Source organism: Vanellus vanellus (genome assembly GCF_965231255.1).
Source record: "Vanellus vanellus genome assembly, chromosome: 23".
NCBI classification, from domain to species: Eukaryota; Metazoa; Chordata; class Aves; order Charadriiformes; family Charadriidae; genus Vanellus; species Vanellus vanellus.
In genome coordinates, this window is record NC_138928.1 from 7,207,974 (window position 1) to 7,228,464 (window position 20,491).

The 20,491-nt window shown below is 43.3% G+C and overlaps 2 protein-coding genes across 4 annotated transcripts in view; one reads left to right on the forward strand and one right to left on the reverse strand.

Moving 5' to 3' along the window:
• MAGI3 (membrane associated guanylate kinase, WW and PDZ domain containing 3) overlaps window positions 1–4,488 on the forward strand; it is a 73,258-nt gene extending 68,770 nt beyond the window's left edge. The window contains exons 21-22 of one of the 2 annotated variants that reach the window (XM_082494418.1): window positions 817–906; window positions 1,366–1,469. In XM_082494418.1, coding sequence (XP_082350544.1) covers window positions 817–866 — 50 coding nt within the window. In that variant the 3' untranslated portion in view covers window positions 867–906; window positions 1,366–1,469. Of the gene's footprint in view, window positions 1–816; window positions 907–1,365 lie in introns of both variants that reach the window. The other variant, XM_082494417.1, reaches the window with a different exon arrangement.
• A 238-nt stretch (window positions 4,489–4,726) lies between these two features.
• PHTF1 (putative homeodomain transcription factor 1) lies at window positions 4,727–16,942 on the reverse strand. Of its 2 annotated transcripts, none has more exons than XM_082494420.1 (18): window positions 16,830–16,942; window positions 16,709–16,744; window positions 16,551–16,620; window positions 15,851–16,009; window positions 15,455–15,614; window positions 14,526–14,651; window positions 13,532–13,691; window positions 12,279–12,452; window positions 12,121–12,198; window positions 11,107–11,316; window positions 10,600–10,707; window positions 9,987–10,259; window positions 9,150–9,281; window positions 8,878–8,964; window positions 7,738–7,893; window positions 7,232–7,327; window positions 6,460–6,585; window positions 4,727–6,037 (listed from the first exon to the last, which is right to left on the reverse strand). In XM_082494420.1, the coding sequence occupies exons 1-18, from the start codon at window positions 16,872–16,874 to the stop codon at window positions 6,017–6,019; spliced, it is 2,217 nt and encodes a 738-aa protein (XP_082350546.1). In that variant the 5' UTR covers window positions 16,875–16,942; the 3' UTR covers window positions 4,727–6,016. The 2 variants fall into 2 exon arrangements, with proteins under 2 accessions (XP_082350546.1, XP_082350545.1); XM_082494419.1 differs by having other exon boundaries at window positions 10,600–10,728.
• Between the last annotated feature and the right edge of the window lie 3,549 nt (window positions 16,943–20,491).

Genomic DNA, 20,491 nt, shown 5'->3' on the forward strand with positions numbered 1-20,491 from the left:
TCTTAAATTGTAGGGTCACTCTGGTGAAGAGTTTTTCCATAACAGTGACCAAACACGAGTTTATCCTTTGAAAATTTTAAAAAGCGCAGCTGAGACTACCAGATAGTGCGTTGTGTTCAGTCGTTTACAGGCAGCAACTGGCATCCACTCAAGGGATAAAGTCTGCTCAGAACTTTCTCCATGTCTTTCCTCCAGGGAGCGAGAAGATGGCCCTCACCATCTTACTGCCCAGCCCAGTGAAATCAGTGAATTAGCGCGTGGCACAGAAACAGCCCATCTGGGAGCGGGGGGGTCTGTTCTGTGCCATCTTGCTGCATTCCTGGCTGGCTGGGCTTGTCTCTCACTGCGTTACCTTGTCATTACGGGGGAGAGTTAAATATAGCGCTCCTCGTCTTCTGATGAGCTTCTGTTGAGTTCCTGTAAAATGAGCTTTTACAAGCGAGAAGGGGGGCGGCAGCAAAGGCACCTCCCGCTCCCGCCTCACCGAGGGTGCGGACCCCGCAGCAGGAGGGCTGCGCAGGAGTTCCCTGGGGTCGCTCCTGGCCCTCTCCCTCGGGAAATCTCCTGAGTCTGAGGTAGAACGGGAATCATAGTCGAGTCTGAAGGAAGCTCTGGAGAGTGTCGGGCTCGACCCTCTGTCCCAAGTGGGGCCTGAGATGAGGTTCAGCTGCCTGGATTAGATCAGCAGCTGTGGAGAGGGGAAGGGGGTTGTTGCCTCTTGTCTTGCTGTTAATCATACATTTCTGATTGAAATCTTGCTTGCTGTACTCTGTGATTTTGGTATGTAGTTCTGGGCTTTTTCTCTTCCTCCTTCAGGTTTGGCTCCTTCCAGTCTGTGTCCCTACGTGAAACCTGAGCAACATTAAGGGCTTTCAGTGCTTTTCTTGGTTTTTCCTTAAAGACTTGGTAAATCTGCATGTCTTGTGTTTCGTCTCTTCCTATTATTAAAGTGCAAAGCTATGAATAACCTCAACTTTTCACTATTTTCAGTTTTCCTTTAGCACAACAGTTTCAGTTCATTTGGTTTCCTTATATTAAACAATGAGGTCAGGGACTCTCTGTTTTGCCGTTTTGCTCCGTGGGCTCTGAGGCTGTGCTGACGCGAGGCTGTCAGGCCCGCAGAGACCGCAGCATTCTAAGCACGAGTTTTTTCCAAAATCACATCCTTAGGGTTGTTGTAGGTTGTAGAACAATGCAATGTAGAAAACTGACTAAATAAGGCTTTGACAGTATGCCACTGCATAGTCTTTTTAAATTGAAGATTTCATATAACATCCTGGAAACTCAATAGTATGCACGTTTCTAAAATATTTAGTGATTTTTTTTGACAGTCATTTAGTCAAATCTCTCACTGTTCACTTCCAGGTGATTGGGATAGTTATAATCCATCTTCGTCAAATGTAATATATGAAGACCAGTCACCATTATCTTCATCTTCACATTCTGCTTCCCCATCTGAAGTGTGTTATTTACCAGTACCAGGAGAAGCTTTAATGAGAGTTCAGCTGTCTGAGAAACTGGAACAAGCAAAGAACACTGTGCCTGAAAAGATAAGCACTTTAACTGAAAACCAGTTTGAGATGAAGCCTCAGTCTTCTCCCCAGAGAACAAAGAGCAGATGGGAATGTCCCTCCGGCCCTGGCTGTGAAACCACAAAAGGTAGTTTGGAAGTAGGGACCAGAAGGGACAGATCTGCAAGTCCAGAAAAGTTTGGGGCTGCTGAGAGCCCCCCTCACACAGGGTTCCACGGCCCCAGAAAAGGGGATCCTGAAAAAAACTATGGCAATTTCTCACATAAACCTGACAGTTCCAGAAAGAGCAAGAGTAAAACCACCGAAATAGGGGTGAACAACAGTAACAAAAGAGAGTATTCCAGTGGAAATCGAGGACGGTCTGCCAGTCCCCAAAAGCATTTCAGTAAGCAAGGAAACATAGAAATGGTAGGCAGGTTACAAGAATATCAAGACAGAACAACTGGCGGTGATAAGACGACAGTTGAGCGATTGAAAGGTGGAAATGGTAGAACAGGAGTCACGAAGCAGAAAACTTCTGGAAAGACAGAAGGGTGGTCTCCAGAGCGACAATACGCAGTGTTTGACGAGAATAACCTTCCGTTCAGTGACTCGAGGAGAAACACATCTGAAGATGAGACAGTAAAGAAGTCAGACTCTGGAGAGCCAAACTCCACCAGATTCAAAACCTCCAGTCTTTCCAATATTCCGCTGCTTTCCGTGGAGAAACAAAGGCGGCCAGAAACACAGGAGACTGTTTCGCTGAACAGACAACAGGAGCTGCCCCATGAAACCAAAGATGATGGAATTTCCAAATCTGAGAACAATTCTCCAGTCAAAAAAACACCAATAACTCCTGGACCTTGGAGGGTACCAAGCGCGTGTAAAGTCACCCAAACAGCAGGTGTGGCTGAAAAACGGGTTTGACTGACACTTTTTTTTAGAACGTGTTTTAATCAAGTTTCTAATTATGGTCACTTAAAAGCATAGTTTCTTTTCACAAAGTTGTCGGGTTTTTTCAGCAACTGGTTAGAGGGTGGAAAGTATTTGATTTGTTCTTAAATTATCTAAGCTGCATGAAGGACCTTTTGGATTGCGTAAATGAAACTCTTCCATAAGCTGCTGTCCCCTTGTCCTTTTGAAGGCGGTGTTCTGCTGCTCTCGACATTGCACTGCTACGGCTTTCTCGGATAGTATTGTGAGTTTCTGAACAAAATTATTTAATGCCTATATTGCCAATGTGATCATGACTCACTTCTTGTTCTTGTGCCAAGTTATCTACTGTATCCAGTCAATCTAATCCTTCTCATACGTATTTCAGTCACAGGAAAGGCGAAGTTCTGTTTGAAATCCGTATTGTCTCAAGAGCATGGTGCATGTTTACGTAAGGAGACACACGTGTTCTCACTGGTTCAGTGAGAAGATGGGTGAGTTGGCTCTATCGATTCTAGGGCAGCAAATGAGCCACCGATGCTGTTCAATTGATGTTTTTTCTTGAATTTTTATACCTAATACAAAACCGTGTAGATAAAAATTATATTTGACATAATCAATGTTTTGTAATTTTGCTTTTTATGAACACAGCAAAATTGCTTTATTTTCTTGATTCATAAGGATGCTTATAGCAACTGTTTGCGAACATCTGTCTGAAAAGAGAAAATTCTGCGTTCTGTTAAATAACATAATCCCTTCGGTTTCACCTGTGGCACTGTGTCATCCTCACAGTCTTTGTAAACATAAGCAACGAGTGCACATTTCTGTTCAGCCTCATTGTGGTGCTGTGTACTGAACTCCCGTCTTTAATTATTTAATGCTAGTTAGGAGTTGGATATCGTTTCCTCTGTAGAGATATCAGCCGACCTTTGGGACAGAACCAACTGCCACAGTAGCTTCTTCAGTGAAGTTCTTGCCCGTGTATATTAGAAGTTTCCCATATTTTACTTGGAACGTGTGACCTATCCTACGAGTGCTAAACGGGATGATACCCCGGGGTACGTGAGACTTAAGGTCTATTGTTTGGGCTATAACCTGTATTTTAAAAAGAGGACTGTTATCACCAGAACCTACTGACACATCAGTGCCCCAGCTGTAAGAACAGCAGCCTGCGGAAGTTGGTTTATTTTCTTCATAGTCCTAGTGGCGATTTCCTGACATGGTGGGTTTTAACAACCGCAAAAAAGTGGTTAAGGAGCCCATTGGTGCAGTTTGCAGAGAGAGAAAGAGGTGTAAAAGGTCAAGCTTTACTTACTCATGTTAAAATGCAAACTAATACAATTTGCTGTTTGAAAGCGAGTATCTTGTTTTGGCTTTGGAACATTTAATGTTTTTAAAGCTTAATGAAGCATGGTGAATCAGTCTAAGCTGAATTCTTCAGTAGTACAGATGACTCCTCAAACAGCTTTATGAAGAAAGACTTTGAAAATTAAACAGGCTTTAAAGCAGATCTGAATTGTGCTCTGCTGCTTGACATTGGGTCATCCACTGAGATGTGCTGTGTAGCATAATACGTACAAATACTCCATGTTGCGGAGTATGACTGTGAAAATATTTAATACTTTGAAGTAGCCCGTGTAGGTATTAACCATGTATTGTTAACAAGAGACTCTACTTCATGTTGAGTTGTATGCACTTGCCCTTACCACTGAGTACAGTAACAAAGTCAGACGTTTAATACAAAGATGAATTAGCACCACTGAAATTATTTCCGTCATCAACTGCCCCTATATTTTTTCTGTATGTTAATGTGACCTGATTTAGTGTCTTACCTGTGTGTGATTTCTCCTTCCATAGAACTTGTATCTGTACTTACTGTATCAGATGACTTAGCAATGTGGCCTTGGAATGCTACGCAACGTATGGATGTACTGGGTGTAAATGTTTATATATTGTACAGCACCTTTATACATACTTCTGAGGTTCTGACTAGAGAGAGACCTGTAAATCGCTCATTATTTTTTATATAGATATTAAAAAGAAACTCCAGTTCATGGCCTGTTGGTTCTGCACTGTATAAAATAGATTCTTTGTTGACCGTGGTGTGATAGTTTAAACAGCTAAATCTACGACCAGGTTTTACCCACAAACATAATACTCTTCTGGAAAACAAATGCAATTTATTATTGGAAGTTCCCTTGACTCCCTGTTCAAATAACAAATGTTCAAAAAGCTGTTACGAAAATCATCAAGTCATGTAGAAACAGTTATTAATGATGAAATACTTGTACTGTAGGTTTATTCGTACATTTCGATATATAAAATCATCTCCTTTCACGTCTTACAACTTTTCCTTGTACAGAAAATAGCTGTTAACAATTTACTACCAAGAATTCTTCTGCCATTTTATCCCTTGTGTGAAAGAATGAAGCCATGAAAAGTTCCTCAGTTTTTGCTTTTTTCATTACTAATAAATAGAAGATAGTAGAGTCAGTTAAGGAGAATGTACGTTTAACAGATGTCTTTAAAACATTTTATTTCTCTCCGATGCCCTTTCTAAACATTAATCTACTTTTGGATGAGGGAGTCTTTGCCACATCTCTTCCACTGAGCTGATTCTCACAACAGGTTTCTTCCGCGGCTATTCCTGTGTAAGGCACGACTGCAGTGCGGAGCTGCAACAGCTTCTCGGAACATGGAGCAAAGCTGGTTGGCAGGAGACATGCCAGGAGGCCCCGGGACAGAGCCCGGGCTGAGCACAACTGAGGGGCTACAGGGAATGAGCACAGCAAAACAGTCTATAGTTGATAAATGCTTTACTCACAGTTTGTGTTGTAAGGTTGTTCTCAGGTAACTAATGTTTTAAAAAAAAATTATCATCATTTATTTGCAGAAGACCTAACATAACCCAACCAGCATGAATCTGCTCTATTGCATAACTGTCAATGTGGAGGCAGAATTCACTTTGCGTGGACCAGGTTTCACTGCAGACCAAATTTCACTGCATCCTGCAGTAGTTCAGGATAAAGAGGCAAAGCCTCAAGCACACCGAGCTTTTAACAAAAATACTCTTCAGCACGTTCAGGTAAACGCATTGAGGTGTTGTCAGTCTGAGCAGAGCTCTGAAGCACAAATTGAAAAATTTCAGTGTAGCTCCGGAGCACTCTGAAAAAGGATGCTGCCAACTGGAAGAGGAGGGCTGACTCTTCACTTGTCACAGGCACAGGATTCAGCTTTGACAGAAACGGGGCGTCTGCGGCGGTTGTTGGTGGCCCTCCAGCAGGAGCTCTCGCATGGCTGCACCAGGTCCTGCCGTGGTCAATACCAGCTACCGGTGCTTGGCCCCAGTAATTCTGTGTTGCTGTGTGGGCGTGCTGCGGGATGACTTCACAGATTAGACCAGTTTATTCTGTATGTTGTGGAACAGTAAAGCAGAGGAAGAACTCTTGTTTAAAAATAGTAATTACAGATTTCCATAGTTTGAGAGCACCTCTGCTTTTTGCCCAGGCTGTTGGTTATCTTCTCTGGTCATCTTTCTGGTGGAGAGGGCCGAGTGACGATGTTTGGTCAGTTCACGGTTTAATTTTCCATAACTGAAAAGAGATACTGAGAGTGAGTACGGGTCTGAAAGCCATAGGTCTGAAGGCTTTTCATCTACACGTAAGGCTCGGTCTCCTTTGCCCATCCTGCGCTGAACACTCTGCTCAGCGAGCTCCAATGTAAGTGTGAGCCACAGGAGGACTGCGCTTCATTCTAAGGGGAAAGAACCCAAGATTCTGACTGGGCTTTAAGTGGGCACTGAAGACCTGAACAGGGCTGAAATTTAGGTCAGCCCTGTCCTTCTGCCACCAAAACTGGCTCAGGGAGATGGAGATTCATTCCGCATGGTCTGTTCTCTGAATTATGCTGTAGAGCCTAATTCAAGGCCACGACCTTTCTGCTTGGGTGGGAGGAATTTGGCAAAGGTGCAAAAGCAATGATGTTTCCTGTTACTTTGTATGGGAGTTACACTTACTCTGATATTGAAGCCTAGAAGATCGCTTATAACACCTGAGACAGCAGAGAGTATTACAACCCGTGTTATATTGTAGATTAATGGATTCATGGTCAGTCCATACAGCCTAAACGGAGTATCTAATTCCTGCAGTGAAAGGGAAAAAAAAGTCTAGTAGCATTTGTCCATACCAGAAGCAATTAATCCTCTGACTTTTAGCTCAATACTGGCTCTCTGGCAGACTCTGCTCGTGCACTGCCTCTGTATCCTTTGTGAAATATATGTACCAAAATTCCCACTCTGTTTTTCAGGCCTCCCAGCTTAAAGATGAACCTGAAACGTCTCCTTTTTAGCAAGACTGGCTGCATAACAAGAGCTCGACACAGCAGGCTGTAGAATCTGTCTAGACTAATTTATGTGACTCAGCCTATGCTCTTTCTTTTCTAAATATCTACTCTGGTACCTGTCAACAACCTTCAACATCGAAGATGCTGAAGGAAAATGAGATTCAAGCAGTGAGGACGCAGGCTGTGTTCATACTAGTCTCTCTTCTTGCTTACCCAAATTGTAGTAAGCTGCTACTAATCAAATGTTTGCAGCACTAATTAACCACACTGGTCTTGTATTGCTTGATCTTATGCCATGGCTATAGCACAGAAAACCTCCCTTTGTGAGAACTAATTGACCTAATCAAGAGACAAGAGAAGTGGGACGAGCGAAAACACAGTCATTGTCATTAGTCATTGCTTCCATAAAATTCAGCAACCGTGTGTTCTTGGGGAGAGTAGCTTACCTTCAGTAGCTTTGTAGATAGTTTCAAAACATTGTTTACTAGAGACAGCTGTTCCTTCTTGTTTGGCTTCTTCTCCATCTTTAGGTATAAGTTTATCTGTGACAGAGAGATGTTACAGACCAGATGTTAACATTCCAGCACAAGCCTCCAACTAATTTCTAATGAAGGGAAATTAGAGCCATTTTTGGCAGCCTACTGTCACTCCTAAAGAAGTGATGCATCCACAAACAGGGATTTAGCAGTGATAGTATTCTTTTTTTGATTGATGTGGCTAATGCCTGTTAACCCAGAGACAAAAATAATCTACAATTTTAGAATTTGAGTCTGCACGTTTAACAGTTTGTCCTTCCCCAGCTGTATAATGTTTTATTGCCTTCTGTCCAGCACAAGGGTTAATTTCTAAATTTTAAAATGTGATTCCAGTATTTTTTAAACTGGCTTGAAATGCAATAATTATATCCAAACAAGCCACAAAGCCAAAGGGAGAATAAGCTAAATGGAGATACCTGCTCAGTGAGCAAGATTGAAATATTACTGTATTTCTTGTTGGTTTCAGAGCCCAAAGATGCCAGACGTAGTAAAAAGAGAAGAAGAGCTGCCTCCCAGATTAGGAACTCCCAGTTGTAAGCTGCATTCAGAAATGTTTTGTGACCCTTAAGAACCTGTATTGGGGAAAAATAAAATGCCAGTGTCAATAACAGGTAACATGCCTGTTCATGGGAAAAGCGCAAAAGCATTGCCCTGACTCCTCTTCTGAAGAGCCATCTGTGTTCTGCAGCTACGACGAGTGTTTCCCTTGAAGTGTAATTCAGCCGTGTAACTAGGTTAAAGTAAAAGGTCTTGTTTCTAACCTGGCTTTCGCTTAGAATTTGATTTTTTTCTTTCTGCTTAGAAAAGGATGATTGTTCTTCCTCTTTCCTCCCTCTTTCCAATTAACGGGCAATAAAATGTCTTCCCTTTCATGTGTGCTTGTCCCACTGGCAGCCTCAGCCCACCACAGCCACGCTAGGCTGATTCCGCCTTTCCCACTATGCACTCGCTGGGTCTAATACAGCAGGACTGGGGTTGTCATTACTTCCTCCAGAAACCCAGGGCTTATGAAAGCGATCACAGCAGTGAGAGTCATCAATCTCGCTGCTACCACAACTGCATCTTCATGGTATCAAGCACTTGCCCAGACACTGTAATGAACCTCTTGCCAAAAAAAAAAAACCAAACCAAGAAAACAGCTCCAGCATTAACACTGTTTACTGTAACAGGACTGTTTAGTGAAGGATTAAAAGGTGTAAGTAATAGTTATCGACCTGCCTTTCAACAACAGTGGTTAAAGAGGGTGCTGCGATCCTCCCTCTTAAATAAAATGTCTGTGAACACTTGAGGTGCTTCGGCAGAGCCCTTTCCTTTGTGCGCAAACATCCTGAAATTTTCCTAGTAATTATAAAAACCCAGCCTTCCCTCTGCAAACAGGATTAACAGCTATTATCAACTAAACATCACAAAGCTTTTAAAAAATGCAAAACACTCAGTATTACTGCAGAGACGGAAAGCTACAGTTCAAGCACTTCCTGGGTTGGCAAAACAAAAGCCTTCAGTAGTTTGTGGGTTTTCACCCTACTTTGAAAAAAACAAAAAGTTAAAAATCTCACCTGGGCACAACATATAAAAGCAATTGAAAGAGCCAGTAAAAAGACTGACGACACGACAACATCCACAGATCGCTGGGGGCCTCGCCGCTGCAGAAACAAAGAGTGAGGTGTAAGGGCTGGAGGCAGAGCTGTGCAGTCACGGCTCACCGCACAGAATGGTTATCGATCTGAGCAGTGCTGTACGAAGTGCCAGACAGCAACGAGGTAAAGTATGTGTTCCAAGAGACTTGGTTACCCCCTCTGTGATAATCAAACCTTGGATCAGAACTCACCTTTAGATAAGAACGAAGGGATAACCAGATTTTAATGTTTTCTACCTTCTTGAGTCTAAAGTGTGGAATTTCGTATTTCCTGGCTTTCCGAGCAGATGTAATGTGACTAAAAAGCTTGGCAAACAAAAACCTCTGCAAATTAAAAACAAAAACATACATAAACATAAATTAGTCTAAACCAAAACAGATTGCCTGGGATTTCTTAGTGGTAACTGGCAGGAAAGGTCATCCTCGTAGCACACGGGAAGCCTCGCAGTGCCGCAGTGCACAACCCCGCAGGTATGTAACAGTAGTTACCTTGTGCATGGTAGAGGTGAACTGCTGTTGCTATGCAAGATTAGCCACAGAGCTCTTGCTAAAGCAGTAAATAACATCAGCCTGTCCTGCCATGCAACATTTACAGCTACTGTGACAAAGCTACTGCCCACAGTCACAAGAGAGCGATGCAGCAAACTATCTGATGCTCCATCTAAGAACAGGGCAGCTAAGCAGGCTTTGTCTTCCTCCCAAACAGCCCCACGCTGAAGTGTTCGCTTCCATGCAGAGTGCCATTTCGAGACATTAAAAGGTTATTTTTTGTTTGGGGCAGGGTAAGAGGGGGAGCACAGGGGTCAGGAAAGGTATTGACAGGTCTGTTTGTGACTGATGAACGGCCGTCTTACCAGACTCCCCCACCTAAACTTCTTGGGCATCTGGCCAGCTCTGAGACTTCCGCTTGCTGAGGCACTCTTGCCTTGCCAGTGTCTCCTGCGCCAGTGTCTCCTGCGCTAGGCAGCATGGGTTTGGTAGAACACTTGCCCCGGGGCTCATGAAAAGCAACAGTACATTTAAGCCTACCTGTTTGTATGTTCTCTCAGCAACACACATCATGAAGAAAAACATCCAGGTTAAGCAAAGTCTTTCAAGGAAGTTGATTGCAGACAAAACAATGACAGGGGTGCTGGCAGGTGCTCCACAAAAGATGTGCAAAAGCTCCTTTAGCGAAAAGGAGCACAGCTGCTCCAGGTTATCTGTGCGGAACAGTCTGTAGAGGAATGGCAGGAACGCTAATCCAATGGTGATGATGTTTCCCAGCATTTGATACCCCACTCCTTGCTGGTAGGCATTAACCTGGCAAGCAGGAACAAAACCAGGATGATTATCTGGGTTTTTGCACCACAAAAAAGGCATGCTGTTGTGGCAGCATTAATTCAATCAGGTATCCCCTCAAAGGATGTAGCCTAAAGTAATTCCACTCATTTCAGTCCAAAACCAACAATTAATCAGTCAATAATAATCAGCACTTACTGCTCTTCAACAGGACCTGCTGTTGGGACAACTGTATTTACTGTTGAGGAGGGACCAGTTTTATACTGCATTTCACATGCACACGTATAGCTATTTTCAGGTTTTCTGTGGTTGTTGTTAAAGTGTGAAGGAGAGAGGTCGCAATGCCTTACAGCCCTCTTACCCTGCTCATGATAATCCCACTGATCTCCAGCACAGACATGTCCACCTTCTTACAGTCATTCCCTTCCCAGATCAGCGCACTCACTTTTGCAGATGCTGGACTTGTATTCTGCAGCCAAAACAAATGGTTCTATAAAAGAGAAAAGAACGCAAAAGGTGTATAATCTATCTCTGCCCTGCTATTAAATAATGCTTTTTCCTAGAAAATATTTAGATGGAGAAGGGGATTCCAAATTTGTCTTTGGGTGAAATACTTTGGGGGTTAGCAGTGGTCCACATAATACCGGCAGGGATGAGGGAGTTGATCATTGATCCCATTATTTAGATCAGTCCAGACTTCCATGATTGGCACAGTTGCCAGAATGGGCTCATCCAGCAGGAGCTGCTCACATTATACCAAGAGCATTCAGATGTGTCTTTCACGTTATTTGGGCAGACGGGGGGAAAAGGGGTGGGGTGTGTGGAATCTTCCATAGTATTCTCAGCTACCGGATACAAATCAACAAACCTGCTGGAAAACATCTTCCTTCAAATCCCGCCTGGTGCCTCTCACAGTCACTTCCTCGCTGTCACTGGTGCAGGACGAGCGACACTCTGGTCCATGAAGCAGATCATCCCAAAGCATGTCTTCGGTCTCAGAGTCATGGCGAGTACTTTCTGAGTCTCTCCGGGTCACACTACAGCTCCGGGATCCCACACTACCGCAGGACCTCGAGTCCTTTGAAAAAGAGCAAAACATACACAGCACAGCCCACCACCCCATTTGCAGAACCACCTTCTCCTCGCCCCAGCAATTGGCAAAATCAGCTTCCCGGGGCAGTTGAGAACCCCCAGTCCCACCCACCTGATGCAAACTGGTAAAGACTATATTGCTCAGTGAGAGTTTTTGCAACCAGCATTTCTACGTGGGAAGTCACACAGACAGCATTAGTTTCCCACCCTTATTCCCAACAAAATAAAAATTTACTTACTCAGTCTAATGCAAAAAAAATCTGCTTTTTGCATAATCTATTTTAAATTTTCATTTATATTTCATATTTATTTATAGATTTTTATATTTAAAATTTGATATTCATATGTTTTCTTTCTATTTTGTTTTGGGGGGGGGGAGTGGCAGGGGGCAAGACAAACCATAATGAAGTGAATGAGTATGTATCACAGAATAGATTTATTTATTCATTTTAAAATCAAAATATATCAGCATAAAAGCTACAATACAGCTGCCGCCCAAACCAGAAGAGCAATTGTAACAATTCAACATGAGCAATTAAAGGCAGCTTGCACCATACTACGCTGTCAATAGAGTGATTTTTTGTTTGGTTGGTTTGGCTTTGTTAAACAAAATAGTATACTCACAATTGTGAACAAAGTTTACAAAGCTGCAAACAAGCAGGGAGGGAGGCCACACCTTATACCTGAAGATGCCAAAGCACTATCATTTAATAATGGTCTGTTCTGACGGGGAGGATGTCCCTGCACTGGCCGGGCTCGGTAAAGCTCTGTCTTGAATTTCTGACCATACCTGACTATACAATGCGGATTCCAGTTCAGATTCCACGACACTATCAGAGTCTCTGGCACCTTTCAGGGCTTGCTTGACCTGCCAAAAACAAAGGAAAACCATCTCGTTATCCATAGCAAGAAATTGTGTGGAAAATGGCATAAATTCAACCTGAGTACCTGTGAGACAGCCTGGTTCAGAGAAACAAGAGGCCTCTTTTTCTTCTCTTCATAGCTATTGTCGCTGGAAGCCCCCTCTACATTCTGGCGTAACAAGATCCTTTGTGCCATTGCTTCAGCATCCTCCTCACTCGAAAGCTCATCAGAAACACCACCTCTGTTGGGGCAGTCATCCTAGAAATACAGCAGTCAAATAAGACTAAGGCACCAATAAACGTCTGCCTGAATTGCATCAAACCAGAGGTTCAGAGCCTGTGCTGCTACTGCACTGGCATACACCGTAATCTCTAATGACCTGCGAAAGCCCGCAGAAGGTGATCTCCACAGAACATGCAGAAACAGAACCCAATTTAGTATCACAGAGACATCACAAATTCTAACTCATTACCCCCACCCTCACCTTGCCACAGAGGGAATGAGAGGGAATCCTTGGGGGGGGGGGGGGGGAAGTTGGATTTGGGGCAAGGGCGGGAAGAGGAAGAGGCAGCAGCAGTTCTTGGCTATGTCTTATCCACAACTTTAAGCCCAGATGTGTCTACAAGCTGGTGGCTAGCAGACCCGAAATCATGAGATGTGTCCCCCTATGCCTAGCTCTGCTACTCTCCAAACGCCTGAAAATACAGGAGTTGGGATGGGACAATACTACAGCGTTCCACACAGATTCTAACCCAAGTTCTTCATGTGGGAGTGAACATCTTACTACTGACCCAGAAGAGCCTCAAAAGCAACTCCACAAAGCTTTATGTTTAAGAGATTTCAACAGAGGTCACGATGCTTTAGCACTTTCTCCCCAAGGGATGCTTCAGTATTTACTTTCCTGCCCCCCCGTGGGAGGGTACTGTGGGGAACTGTTTGTGAGGCAAATTATTTTACAGAACTGCTTTTGAAAATTGCTACATTATTTATTTTAATCATTATAAATTTTAATAACTAACAGAAAATCTTGTGATCAGAAGTCTCTACAACTAAACGAGCACTTGGTAAAACAGACGTTTTTCAGGATTTTCTGGTTTTGACATATTTGATTATTGTAACAGATGAAAAGATGCTGACAGTAAAGTATCAGCACCATGTCAGCTGTTCAGTCAAGAAGTAGAAAGGGTTTTTAAGTTTCCTATATGCAAGCAAAGATTAGTAGAAGAAGGGAATATCTTGTATTAGATAAAACCACATGGTTAAGTATCAAAAAACTTTTGGGCACATACAGAATATACTGAAATTTGCGACTTCAAATGCGTCTTTCCTGACAGTACCTGATGGCTCTTTTCCCCATCGGAAAGTTTATTTTTCTCTTTGAAGTGCAACAGCCTGTATTCAGATCTGGCATGTCTGTGCTTAATGCCATTATTCACAGCATTCACTCCATTTTCTGTCTCAGTCCCTTTCTCAGCTACCAACTTTACTCTTCTAATCCTATGAGAGAAAATACAATTAAATGCTTTTATGTCAGAGAAAAGCTCTTTGAGGAAAACATCACGGTCTCTTTCACTTGCCAGACAGGTACAACATTAAACATTATAGCTAAGGGAATACATAATTGTCTTCTGCTGACAGGCTCTTTGCATCCTGGTTCTGTTGAAGAGACTTATATCTGCTTCACTTTCCCGGGATGGTTCTTTTGTAACTCTAATAGTACCTTAAAACTTCTAAACCAAGAAGGAAATTTTTCTTATTACTATTTTGAAAAAAAACAAGTAAGAGCAACTCATAAGACAAAAAGTCCTCATCAAAAGAAAGCACATGCAAATTAAAAACTCATCAAGAAACTCACCTGAGAAAACAGTAGAAGACAATGAAATACTATATCCCAAACAGTCTATCCTCCTTTTCCTCGAGTTACTTTTAGAAAAAGTAAGATTGTAAAGTGGGATGACTATCCAAGCAACTTAAACTAGAAGGCACAATTGCTTCTGGAAATCAGGTAAAACAGTAATATAATTTGATCATACACATTCAAGAAAAGTCACTTATCTGATAAATGAAAATAAGCTCCACCACTTTCTGCCACTCATCTAATGATCAGTTTTAGCTATGCCATGAGATATGGTATGACCTCCTAATAAGGACATACTAAAAATTCATGAGGAATCAGCCTCCTACAATACCAAGACTGCTTTTAGTTCAAAAGCAGCTAATTGGCAGACTTTGGAGATGCCAATGACAGTATACATTCTGTCTTCATTTTCCAGATATCAAATTGTTCGGAGTGTCATTACAAATACAACAAACCCAGTGAAGATCACATACCTCCTTCGGAAAAGCATACTAAATAGATTGTTAAGAATGGATGCAGATTCAGACTGCTCTTCTTTACTGTTTTTGTCAGGAGAAGACCAACTGTTCCCATCGACACCCACAGATTTGCGTAACTTCCTGATTTTTAAAAAAAGGAGAATTAAATTTGCATAGCAAGCTACTTTTAGGCCTTTCTTAAAATATCTGAATCAGATTTGAACAGCTTTTTAGATGCTATTTTTCTTAAGTCATGCAGACAGAATGCTTATTTCCAAATAAAATAAATTTTACTTGGATTAACAGAAGTTATGCATATACCTACAGGACATCAATATATCACTAGCAAAGGACACAACAGACAAAATCTGGACAAAATCTTTGCTGTAGAAATCTAACGGAGGCAAAACTCCATCCACATCCATCATTCTGCGTTCCAATATATTATATCAGTGTTCAAACCAAGTCAGTCACCTAAGAGTTAAATATCTAGTAGATGAACCGTAACATCTCCCACATGCACAAACTGCCACCAATGAATCTATCGAAGTCAGCTCTGCCATCGTTTCCCTGTTCTCAACACACATCAGCGATTCCCTGCGGGTAATGCCAAAGCAGGACACCAGACTGGTTTGCAAAACCTTGAAGATGCCTTTCTGCACAGAATGCCCTCCTCTGGCCACAAAAAGAAACTGTATTAAAAAGCTACATTAGAAGAAGGCGGCCCAACTGACAACTAAAGCAGACCTACCACAGCCTGCTAAATTCGCTGCATTTGTCTTGCTTATGAGAAGACTACAAGCAAGACAGAAAATACTCATTTTCACATTTACAGTTAAATAACATAATTACATAAAAATAGAATATATTTACCCATCAACTTCTTCCAAGAGCAATCCATCATATGCCTTGATGCCAACAAATGAACCCATTACCCCGCTCACCTCCTCCGCCTGCTAAGTCCGTTGTTTCCTGAAGGTTTGTTGATCTGTGTGGACACTATTTGACAGTGAACAGTTCCCATCAGTAACATAAGGCACATTGGTCCCATGACTTCACTTGCATTCACAACGGGCATCATGAAATACAACACAACTGCTATGACTGAAAAGGAAAAAATCGTATCATCAAATGCAAAAATTAAGAGCACGGCCCAGTTTTTCTGTCTTAACTATTTTTACTCTGTTTTACAATTTCTGCAAATACTAGTGCCACACATCTTGAAATCTACATTAAGTAGGTCTCAGATAGGATCCTTACGCTTTAGATTATGGACTACAAAACGACGTAACATTCCTTGCAGAAAAAGGATTATGGTACAGACTACTAGCACCCCTTACCTTGCATAACATAGAGCACCAGGAGCCACATAAAAATACGCTGGGAAGTAACCTGTATCCACCACTGGCTGAATAATGGAAAAAACACAACTCTCACTATTCCTTTCCGAGTTAGAGATGTCCAGGGGATTTCGGGCTTGGCTTTGGCAAATGTAGAGCCTTGGAATTAAACAACAAACAAACAAGTCAATCAATCACGAATTACAAGAATTTCCTTACTTATGACTTCCTCTTTGGCCAAGACGAAACCCAGCCGGAACGCTGCTGTTCAGAAGGGTGACAGCAGCCCAACTTCAGGCACTTGTCCAATCTGTACAGCTCAAACAGGCGCCTCCAAAATCAGCCCCTCGCCGTATCTCAGCACACTGGCTGCTGACCCTTCCCCACCCAAGTCTGCTCCCACCAGCCACTTTGCACTGCTTTTGCTGTACCACCCCGAATTCCTCCTGCCTCTGCCCTCAGGTTTTCAGTGCTCCGCTGGCACCCTACCCTGGTGGCACCGCCTGCGCCTTCAGCCACGCTCTGCGCCGCCGCTGCTGCTGCCAGAAAGCCGAATGACTCAGGCTGCGGGCAGCCGCTCGAGCCCGAGGAAAAGCCGCTGCCGGGGCGCAGGCCGGCCCCCCCGGGCCCCGCACGGCGGGCCTGCCCGGCCGCTCTGCCGGGACCCCCGGCGCCAGCGTCTCCCTCGGGCACCGCTCACCTCTGATTAAATCCACGTCGATCAGGTCGGGCTGGATGTGACCCTTCTTCTTAGGCTTGCTTTTGAAGCCCTACGAAGCCGAAAACAAAGGCCCGTTAGCGGCGAGGGGGGCGAGGCCGGGCTGCGAGGGCGGCGGGAGCGCCGGCCGCCGCCGTTACCTTCATCTCGGTCTGCTCGATGGACTTCTCCCATATCTGCTGGTCGTAGGCCCCGATCTGGAAGGAGAGGAGGCTGAGGGCACGGCCGGGCCCGCGGCCGCCCGCGCCGCGCCGCACTCACCTTCTTCTGGTACCAGGAAATGGCATCCCTGTCGCCAGCAGCCATGGGCGCGGGGGGCGCCCGGCCCCGGTACCGGCACCGGCCCCGTTACCCTGGAGACTGCCGCGAGCCCGGTGCTCGACTGCCTCCGCCTGCCCCCGCCCCGCCCCCGCCCAGGCAGCACCGGGAGAGCGCCGAGCCCGGCCCCGCCCCCGCCGCGGCTCCAGAGCGGAAATAAGCAGCCAGGCAGTAAAGGACAAAATCAGACTTTGTTTATTAAAAAAATACTTTACAGGAAAAAATTCTATGCATTCCGTTGGACTATTTTACAAAGAAATAGCTTAACAGTTTGACACTGGTGTACAGTCAGCTCCTGACAGAGACGCACCGCCTTGGAGCACGCGCGGCCTGCGCCGCCCGACGCCTCCGGACATGCGCCACTGCCAATAAATACACTAAGGCCGCACAAAGCAAACAGTCTTCCAGGCAATTGTACACGTCCTCTGTAGGCAGAGACCTTAGATAAATTAAAACCACAGAAAAAAGTTGTAGCTGCCAATCAAAATCAAATTAAATCACAAGAACAGCAATACAGAAATCTCTTTACACGTTGTACAAAGCAGCCAGAAGCGCGTCTCCCCCATGCCCAACGTGCCCCACCGGCCCCCTCTGCCCCCAGCCACCGCGCCGCCCGCATTCCCACCACAGCAGTGGGACACACCAACCAGCTTTGGGGAGAAAAGCCACTTTTCCAGGAGCGGCAACAAGCCTTCCCTCTCCACACAGCCCCTGGGCGAGCCCCAACTGCCAACGCTCAGCACTCTGCGGAAACGGCCATTTCAGAGTTCAAGACTGGGTGGATTCAGACCTGAAAAGGGCAGGCCAGGCCGGACGGAGGACCCGAGCTCAGGTCTGTGGAAAAAGCTCTGACAATTGGCCACGTTCAGGGGAACTAAACTGCGACAGGCAGGAAAACTGACAGAGCACAGTAGAGAGCCCTTTTTCTCTATGGCAAGATCTATACCTGTGAAAAATGTCCATCATAAATCCCCTCAGAACACTTCACCGAGTGTCCCACCTTCCTGGAAGAGAATGTGTCAAGTATCTGCACAAAATGACTTGTAGCATGTCTAAAGGAGAGAGGAAACCGAAGCTAACTGATATTTCATCTTTAAATTGTATTTTGCTAGTCCACTTCTAGCACAACTGAGCCACTCACCTTTATCACAAGTGACAATTTAATCAACAGCACTTTATTTAAAACAGAGGCCTAAGCCCAAGTGCTGCACCTCAAAGCTGATCACCCTTTTACAGACTGTTTGGCCAATTAGCAATTGCCTCCAGCATAAACCAGGAGTGTTTTCTAGTTGTCAACTGACACACATATCACAGGGCAGATCCTCATAGTGGAGAGCTGAGGACTTACAGTAACTGACCAGTGCATTCATATTTATGAACTGTTCTGCATCTACCTGGGTACTACTGAGAACTGTTAGAACAACCCATGAAATTTGCCAAAGTTTGATTATCTCATTATGTAGGCTGTTTCATGAAATTGTATGGAGAAATTCAAACAGCCAGTTATTTAACATGAGAAATATTAAAAAAATATTTACTTGGACATACCAAGAGATCTGATTTGCTCAACAAACACTACGTGGCTTGAACTCCTTACTTCATTTCTAAACAGCTATAGCTTATAAAAATCACTATTCCACATGTCTTGTTCTGGAAAACATTTGCATCTTTCACATCAAGGCATTGTTCTAATTCTGCTCTGTTATTTTCAGTGCAATTGAAGTGGTCTTGAAACAATAGCTAGACAGTTTAGCAATCAGCTTCATAAGTAATCGCTCTCATACTTTACACACAGAATTGAGGTGGACTTTGAAAGCATGTGATTTTGGTTAAAGCATATCAAAGCTGATAATGTATTTAGGTGATAAAGTTTGCTCCTCTCTTCCTCAATCTTCCAAGCATGCTAGAACAGCATCAGCAACATTCAAGTCATTTGAAGATACGCTTCTGTATTTAAATCTGACATTAGATATTAAGTTAGCAATTGAACAGAACATAAAGAGAGCATGACGCCATTGGTCATGTCCCTCCACCCAAACAGATAAGTCAGAGCATTTTCCTGGTATTTCAGGCTGTAATCACAGATTCACTAAAGCTACAGTTTTGAAAGCAACACGAGCCACTCTGGTGGTCTTCCTTTATCCAGTTGAAAACACACTATTAGAATTTACAGAGGACTTCCAAACCGATTCCCTCTTCATTCTATTTCAACTTCTACTATAAAACAGATAAGTTGGTCCATGAGGGCTCTTTGTCTGTTTATTCTGCCTTTAAAGTTATGTTTGCAGAATCACTGTAGTATCTGCAGATTTGTCAATTCCTGAGTGATTGTACGCAGTGCTGGCTGTCAAAGAACGGCCACCTTATTGAAGTACCTCTACCGACATGACGAAAGAATAGCACATGTGAGAAGTGAAATGGGCACTTGGAAGACTAGCAGACTTTGTAAAAAGGAAAGAACACCCTTGGGTAATACGATCTTTGAATGCGAAGGATGAACTGAAACCACTATTGCCTGTGAGGAATTTTACTTTGCACAACCCTTAAAGCCATGAAATTCCTCTCAACATAAAAAGTGGAAAAAAACCACCAGAGAACAGACGGCTCATTTATGAACCAGTCTGGGTCATCTAGAATTTCTGCTAAGATTAAATTACACCCCTGCATGAATCACATTACTTTTCATCATAAAAGCTTTCCATTCTAACACCTTATTTACACAGATTACTAAACAAGTCACTACCACTTCAATCTGTAAATTAGTTTTAAATGGAAATATTTCCTAGTCCTCATTTTTGTACCGAAGACAATACATACATACACATAAGGAGTAATACAGGTTCTAACTAATCACTGCAGTATCTTCTGATGATTATTTTTCTATCAGTTTAAAATAGTGACCTCTACACTGAGGTGCTAATATGTATATAAAAGCCTACACAAACAATATTGCACAAAGTAAGATTTATAATAGAGTAACATATTTTAGAGACCCTTATAAAGAGAAGAGTAATAATTGATATTAAAAAGATGCATCCAGAACTAACACAGCATCTTTGCTTTTGTCTAGTCTAACATAGTGTTTCAAATCTTTCCTACCCCAGTGAGGATTAGAACAAATAAAGATATCTGGAGACAGTTTAAGTTGCACCAAAACCCAACTTGTACTCTAAACGTGGGGAGGGGAAGGGGAAGGGAGAAAGGGACAGGATTCTTCCTTTTGATGACTGGACAGGGCAGTAATAAATGGGGTGAGTGAGTCAAATACAGATTACATGTTAACATCCAGAAATATTGAAAGATTGTTTAAAAACTGTTGATAGCTGACAATCTACACATTTAGCATGTGCCACTGATTTTTCCACAGTACCTGGGCACCCAGAAGCTACACATGGAAACAGCAGTCCAATGCCATAATACTTTTTATTGTGAAACAGTAATACAGAACTTCCTAGAATAAGGACAGCCTTACTGTGTAAGTCAGTTATCAACTCAATGCTATTATATTAAGTGCATCAGTACAAGGGAAAGTGTGGTTCCATTGGACACGTTACGACCTCATCAAAAAAAGCTGCCAAGTTGGTTAGTATTTTAAAGCCTTAAAG